The sequence below is a fragment of the Macadamia integrifolia genome, chromosome 12 (genome assembly GCF_013358625.1).
Source record: "Macadamia integrifolia cultivar HAES 741 chromosome 12, SCU_Mint_v3, whole genome shotgun sequence".
In the NCBI taxonomy this organism is placed as follows: Eukaryota; Viridiplantae; Streptophyta; class Magnoliopsida; order Proteales; family Proteaceae; genus Macadamia; species Macadamia integrifolia.
The window spans coordinates 4,550,694-4,558,991 of NC_056568.1; the positions used below are offsets into that span (position 1 = coordinate 4,550,694).

The 8,298-nt window shown below is 39.6% G+C and overlaps 1 protein-coding gene across 1 annotated transcript; it reads left to right on the forward strand.

The window, feature by feature from the left end:
* Positions 1-1,248: 1,248 nt before the first annotated feature.
* On the forward strand, positions 1,249-3,523 carry LOC122057939 (H/ACA ribonucleoprotein complex subunit 4-like). The gene has a single exon (XM_042620303.1). The coding sequence runs from the start codon at positions 1,438-1,440 to the stop codon at positions 3,199-3,201; it is 1,764 nt and encodes a 587-aa protein (XP_042476237.1). The 5' UTR covers positions 1,249-1,437; the 3' UTR covers positions 3,202-3,523.
* Positions 3,524-8,298: the final 4,775 nt, after the last annotated feature.

Genomic DNA, 8,298 nt, shown 5'->3' on the forward strand with positions numbered 1-8,298 from the left:
TGACAGTTTTACCCCTACCTCCCTTCGCATACCTACTCCTATCCCCTTCTTCTTCTTTTCTTCTCTCTACCCCATTATAGGGATACAAATAAAATTTCCACCTTAAACAAAAATCCAACAGGCTCCGCCACAAAATCCACAGTTCGACGTACACCACAACTCCTCACTTACAGTGTCCACGGATCATCATATTGCAAGAACCCACGTCTAGGTGAGACATAGCATCAAACACCCGTTCGGCATCCTTCATCGCGTCGTGACAGGAGTAGAGCTTGACGAAATGAGAGGGTGAGATTCGAACCCAAGAGCAACGATCTCAGCATGGACTCCTCGGCCGAGATTGAGGCCGGAATGGTTGGAGCAGGACTTGACTAGAGGGGCAAAGGTGAGTCGATCAGGCCAGATTCCATGGCTTCTCAATAGGGAGAAGAGATTGAGGGATTGTCGAGAAGGTTCGAAAATTGAGTAACCTTTGATCAAATTGAAGAGGAGGAGATTGGGATTTTGGGTCTAGAGGAAGACGAGGTGGGCACAGGGCATCCTGTGGAGAGAGCCATAGATGGGGACGAAATGGGAGAAGAGCTGGTTGGATTGATGGAGGTTGGCGGAGGAACTGGGCGTGGATTTGGGCCAATTGGGTTCGAGGGCTGTAGACATGGATAAAGATTAAGATTCTCTATCGAGCCTCCCGTCCACCTCTGCTCATCCACTACGCCTCTTAATACTTGCATTACATAATTTACATTATCTTTATCATCACAACCTCATACACTCATGGCCATAAATATATTAGCTTGGATTTGGTCTTACTGTTTCATGCATTGGCATATATTGGAAGTTCATTCCCTATGAAATGGGATGTGGGCGATGAGGCCATTGTAGGGGCGGCTGAGAACTATTTGCATTCCTGAAATGCGAGTAGAAAGAAGAAAAGAAGAAGAAGGGGATAGGAGCAGTCAGGAGAAGGGAGGCAAAGGGGTAAAACTATCAAAAAACATCTTCACTTGAGGGATAACACTGTTTTGGGTAGTTTTGTAATCTCAAATCCAAAACAATGTATTTTTGTTAACTAGAACATAAATTAGGTAATTCTGTAAAAGAAAATTCAAAAATAAGTAATCATGTAATTTTCACGAGTTTTTATGCAAAGGGGTGTTGGATATAAAATAAAATTCGGGTTATTAAAGTGGATTTCATTCTAACCCGTTTCGTTCATTATCTAAACCCTAAACCCTAAATAGGGATAAAACTGTGTTTCTCCCAAATCCTCCTCTCTTCGCCTCTCCTGTTAACACTGTTCTCTCTTCAGATATAAAGCGCAAAATAAACAGGAAGCCTGGGGGCATTGTTGTTGCCATCAACAACAGCCTTGACTAGAAACCCTAAAAGTTCACTGTTCACTAAAATCCTAAGACGGCTGCAGCAGCAGTGGTTGCCATGTCAGAGTTTGAACACTCACGCTCAGAGAAGAAGAAGAAGAAGAAGGATCCCAACAATGAAATAAATCCAGATGAACAAGGCGACTTCCTTATTAAACCCCAAAGCTTCACCCCTTCCTTAGACACTTCCCAGTGGCCCATCCTCCTCAAGAACTACGACCGCCTCAATGTCCGTACAGGTCACTACACTCCACTCCCCTCTGGTTTCTCTCCTCTGAAGCGCCCCCTCCTTGAGTACATCAAGTACGGAATCCTCAATCTCGACAAACCTGCAAACCCATCTTCTCACGAAGTCGTTGCGTGGATCAAACGTATCCTTCACGTAGAGAAGACGGGTCACAGCGGAACCCTCGATCCCAAAGTGACCGGGAACCTCATTGTCTGCATCGATCGTGCTACCCGCCTTGTAAAATCCCAGCAGGGAGCTGGGAAAGAGTACGTTTGCATTGCGAGGCTTCATTCGTCGGTGCCCGATGTCGCTAAGGTCGCCAGAGCGCTTGAAACGCTCACTGGAGCTGTATTTCAGCGGCCGCCACTCATTTCCGCGGTCAAAAGGCAGCTCAGAATTCGGACCATTTATGAAAGTAAGCTTCTTGAGTATGACCCAGATAAGCATTTAGTAGTTTTTTGGATTTCATGCGAGGCAGGTACCTATGTTCGGACGCTATGTGTCCACTTGGGTTTGCTTTTGGGTGTTGGAGGGCATATGCAGGAGCTGCGGCGAGTCCGGTCTGGGATTTTGGGTGAGAAGGATAACATGGTTACAATGCATGATGTATTGGATGCTCAATGGGTTTATGAAAATTACAGAGATGAGACTTATCTGAGGAGGGTTATAATGCCCCTTGAAGTAGTGCTAACGAGTTACAAGAGGTTGGTTGTTAAGGATTCTGCAGTGAATGCTATTTGTTATGGTGCCAAGTTTATGATTCCTGGGTTGCTGAGGTTTGAGAATGATATTGAGGTGGGTGAGGAGGTTGTGTTGATGACCACCAAGGGAGAGGCAATTGCTTTGGGTATTGCAGAGATGACCACTGCCGTGATGGCTACTTGTGATCATGGTGTGGTTGCAAAGATTAAGAGGGTGGTGATGGATAGGGACACTTATCCAAGGAAATGGGGTCTTGGTCCTAGGGCTTCGATGAAGAAGAAGCTGATTGCTGATGGCAAGTTGGATAAGCATGGTAAACCTAATGAGAACACCCCTGCAGAGTGGCTGAGGAATGTAATTCTCCCAACAGGAGGGGATTCTATGGTTGCAGGTCTTGCTGCTGCTGCTGCTGCTGAGCCAGCTCCAGTGAAAGTGGAGACAGAAGTAGTTGTGGAGGAGAAGAAAAAGAAGAAGAAACATAAGGACGTGCAAGATGGGGAAGTACGCAAACGTAAATTAGAGAACAGTGACAGCCCTGATCCTATTCCTACAAAGAAAGTAAAAGTTGAAGATGTTGAAGAAGTAGTTGAAAAGGAGGAGAAGAAGGAGAAGTTGAAGAAAGTAAAAAAGGAAGAGGAGGAAGAGTTGGAATTTGTTGAAGTTGGGGATAAGAAGAAGAAGAAGTCTAAAGAGAATGGTAATGCTGGATCCTCAGATGAGGAGAAGTCTGACAAGAAGAGTAAGGAGAAGAAGAAGAAGAAGAACAAAGAGGATGAGGGTGCAGATGCTGTGCCTGCAGGCACAACTGGGAGTGATGATGATGGAAGTGAGAAGAAGAAGAAGAAGAAGAAGAAAAAGAAGAAGAATAAAGATGTGGAGGACCAGGAATAGCTTAAATGGATCAGAGACGATTTCCTCTTTGAGAAACACTGGAGTATATGTTTTTTAACGTCTCCACTCATCCTTAGTGGGTAATTAGCAACTTTCGTAATCCGTATGTTCTGCATGCAAATCATTTTTGTTTATTTTAAGCACTTCATAATGGATAGGTTTCTTTAGCTTAAATATTTCAAATTGTGGATCTTGCTTCTAATGTTTTATGTGATTTGCTTCTGATATGGAGCTTATCTGTTATTAGGAAAGATCTAGATTGCTCATCTAGGTCTTTTACATGATGGATAATTTTTATATATGCTTCTTTACAGTTTTGGTATTGGAGATGATATTAAATGCTTAAAATTGGTTGGGACTCAGGGTTTTCTGTTTTGATATGTAAAATAGAGCCTTCTCTGCATTCATTCCTAGTGTGTTTTACATATTTCTTCTTTTCTCATTCTAACTTTTAGTGCAGATCGGATACTTGAAATCTTTCCTTTTTATGCTGTTGATATGTGTAATAAGGGATTAATACCCCCCCTTTCAAAAAAAAAAAAGAAAAAAGAGATTGATATTTTGCATTCTGAAGGGGGCTGTCATCTCCTCTGTTCCCTGGATAATGTGGAGGATGACCTTGGAGGGGGAGGGGGGATTCTTCTTTGTTAGGTTTTTGCCACAAATGCTCTTGATATGTCCCTAACATGACCGTAATCATTGTGATCCCACTCCTCACTACCTAAAGTCATATCCACCCAAAATGCTGCTACAAGTAACAATACTCAGTGCTCGACTTTGCATTTACTAGATCCCTAATGGAGACCACCCATATATTTCTGTGGATGCAAATCTCTGTTTCTTGGTCTATGCAAGGGAGGGATGCATCAATTACTTAAATCCTGTATGGAGGGTTGAAAAGCAGGTCATGAACAGGGTGGCTTTCCCTGAAATTGACTAAATTGAATCTCCCCATCTAGTAGCTCCATTAATATTCATCCAAAAAATCTAATATCTCTATCAGATTTGTTCACTTGAAGCATCGCAAACACTTTTACATAGTATTTACCCCAACTCATAACATAAAAAAAATAAAAAATAGAAGTCCTATTTTACAGTGAAGTATTAAATTGTAATTTCCAGGCAGCATCAGCAGGAAACATTTTTCTGTATTACCAGTAAGAAAAGTATGGATGCATTGGTTAAGTTCACACAATTCGTTGATAGTTAGAATAGATTTGTAAACCAGGCTGCGGATGTTACGTTTTAAATTATATGGCCCCTTCCTATTCCTTCTAGGTTGTAGTGTATAAACCAAGAAATATTTGTTGTTTTCCTGGATGGATCTATGGCATGGGAGCTGATTTCCTAAGGTGCTAAAGCTGGAACTGGCCTTGTGTATTGACAGTCACAGAAGTTTGGTTTGTACCAATTTACTTAATTTTGCTTTTGAAGTGTGTGAAGTCAATTGGCCTAACCGTATGAGGTTAAATATATTAGGCAGCTCATTTGTGAAAATAAAATTGATCATTTTTATTTTCTTTTGTTTTTAACCTATAGTTGCTGTGGCTCTTTTTTTTGGGGTATCCTGTAAAGTATTGCTTAAGACACATATTAGTTTAGCTAGAATTGTAGTGCTCTTAGTTCACCGTATGGCTGTTGATGTGAGCTAACTCCAGAGGAAAAGAAACAAGAAGTCTGGATAATTAAAATTTTGGGGTGAATTGATTTTCAATATTAGGTCATATGTTCTGATAGATAAAGTTGATTTCATGCTTTGGTAGTTATTCATCTATTCTTCTGTTCTCTTAATTCTTTTTGGTAAATTTTGTTCTCATATATGACTAGTACTAATTTTTTTTTTTATTTTGTATGATAGTTTATTTACGTCCCTTGTTTGCTCATTGATATCATCTTTTGCTGGTATATGACCCTTATTTAAGACTTTATTTTGTCCAAGTGACATTTTTTTGTTTGGTCTTTCCATTTATGTTTATTTAACTTCACATACTTATATATATATGAGAATCATTTGCTGAATGGAAATCCTAAGTTGCCATTGGGTGGGACATAGATCTCTTTGTATGACAGTGTTTCATTTTTTAGTATTTTGTTTGATCTTTGGATTTTGCATATTCAAATATTCTAAAGTTACAGTTCTCAAATAGTAGATTTGCAAGTTTGAGGTGTTTTTATAAGAAATCTCTCTCTCTCTCTCTCTCTCTCTCTCTCTCTCTCTCTCTCACACACACACACACACACACACACACACATACCCCAACACCCCACACACACCACACACCACACACCACATACACACACACTGGAAGGATATCGAAGGGATCATCGTATCTTCTGGGGCTACCTCTGCTATCGCACATGTGGTGTGGAGAGGGACCATGGAGGTATGGGTAGATGCAGCAAACCTTAGGGCCCGTTTGATAACGTTTCAAGAAACGTGTTTTTTCCGTTTTTTTGTTTCCAGAAACAGCAGAAACGGAGTAAAAAGCGTTTGATAAAACTGTTCCGTTTCACTTATTTTCAGAAATAGAAATAGAAATAGAAATTTTTACTTATTTATGGTTCAAGAAACGACCTAGACGAAACAAGTTCAACTTGTTGAACTTGTTTCGCCGTTTCTAGAAACGATTTGTGGTCATTCTTTCATTGGTTATTATCGACTTCTAAAAACATGACTTATCAAACACCTTCAATTCCGTTTCTGTTTCTAAAAACGAAAATTTATGTTTCTGCCGTTTCTTGAAACAGAAAAGGCAGAAACATTATCAAATGGGCCCTTAGTATTCAAACTCTCAATGGTAAATGAAAACAAGATGACAATTGGTTCATCAGGTGCAGGTAGCCAAAGGGGAAAATTGCCGCAGCAACAGCCCTCTTTTACCTGTTGTGCGGAATCGAAGAGAACATGAGAAGGGCTGTGCAGGCTGTTGTAGTGCCCATATTAAAGAGACTGCTGACCAAACCTAGAGATGAAATGGAACCTGAAGTAACGTCCATGCTAGTTTTGCTGGCAGGCTACCCTGAAGGGAAGGCAGCAATAGAAGCCGCAGAGGATGTAGGCGTCTCTGTTAAGGTGGTAGAGACTAGGGAGTGGTCAGTCAATTGTAATTTACAGGTGAAAGAAAAGAAAGGTTGACCATTGAAAGTGCCCATGAATAGTCATAAATACAGATGGGGTTTATATGATGGGAGCTATACCATCAAATGTCACACATGGTTAATAAACAAATTTACTCTTTTGTACCTGTCAATATGGTTGTAATTATCTAAATCATGTGCCACACGACATGAATGGAACAGCTCTGTTCTTCCGCCGTTTTAACATTTTAAGATTTAGGGAGAAAGGTTTTAAATTTCTTTTCAAATTTTAATAGGGGGAGTAAGGTTTTAAAACTCTCAGGTTGCTCTTGGGATCAGTTGCAATCGATCGGTATTGGTTTGGATCAGATGGATTTTCTCCAATTCTTTATTAAAGTAGATGTTTTGGACTATTTTACCTTTATAGCTTACCAATCAATCCAAGCCAAATGAGGTTTTTTGCATGGTTGTTCATTTACAAGTCATAGCCTTTCATCCTCATCAAACGGATTAAGGCACTGTCCTACACAAAACCTTAGTTTTCAAAATTATAGTTTAATTTGTAAACATGAGACGAATATGATGAATCAAAATTCAAGACCAATGGTTGGATGAAGCACAAGAAATGATTATTCTTGTTAAGTTTGTCTCGAATTCTTAACCCGTTTTGAAGATTGACCTGATCCGACATATTTTGGTGGTGACCCGAATAGAATTTTTTTTGAGATTTGTGATGGAAGCAGAGGGGTTGGGCCGATAGCCCAAGCCCGGAGCCCATCACTGATTTCATATGGGGGTGCGCGGGTTACGCCCCGGCGGTATGGTTCGACCGGATCGATCACGACCCGATGGGTCGACCCGCGATGTTGGAGTATATATATAATGTATTGTTGCTTGTTGAGAAAGTCATTGTATTTCAGGGTTTTTACGTAGCTAGGGTTTCAGGGCGAGTTTTTCCTCACCGCTGCTAAAGTGTAATTTCTCTTTTGCATAGTGAATCATCTTCTTATTCGCCCAAGGACGTAGCACACCACCCTGGTGTATGAACCTCGTTAAATCTTTGTGTTATACGGATCTATTGTCTCTTTATTATTCGTGTTTCTTGGTGTTTGATTTTACATGATCCAATGGTTGAAGTATTAACAAACCATTGTATGTGAAAATATTTACCTATATTTATGGGTAAAATTTTGTCTTTTATAGCAATAGAAATGGGATGAGTAGATGGGTACAAAATTTTCTTTTGTGGAATGGTGATGTAACAATTTCAATCACTTAGATATCTAGAAAAGTTTTGGGAAATTGTCTCTTCGCAAATTGTGGGTAAGGCTACGTATGTTGTGATCCTTTTCAAACCCCACAATGATGAGAGCCTTTTACAATGTATATGCTCTTAGAGATATCTAGAAAGGCTTATCCAAAAAAATAAAAATAAAAAGATATCTAATAGTAGGTTTTATTTGGAAACAAATAAAATTACAGACTCATTTTCAACTATTTATAGCTATATGCTATCCTATACATTGATAGATTAATTTTAAAATTTTAAGAGGAAAAGAACGCTACTTGATTGTTCGGTCCATGTGTCAAGACACAGAGGAGGCAAAATGGCGGTCTTGCCTCGGAAATATAAAATATCCACCTCTATTGATGCCCTTGCACGCTACCTCATTGGCCTTTGCACTGATGTAGGGACCATACAATCAGGTACTGTTCTTCTTCCCAAAATTTTATTTAACTATAAATTCTAGAGAAATTTTTTATTCTTCCATTAAGTTTTCAAATTTTTGTTTTAATATTTGACCAATCCTATTTTAATTGAAAGTTGACATAGGTGAAAGGGACCTTCTAGTTTACTATCTGTAAAATTTTAGCTGTTTTAGTGGGATTTGATCATCGGGATCAAAATCCAGATTAGTCTCGATTGATTTTCCCCATCTTGCTAATGGAATTGGTTGGTTCGTCCCCATTTTACGTTATAGAAAGGGAAATTTACAACACCAATTCTTAGAAAATGTT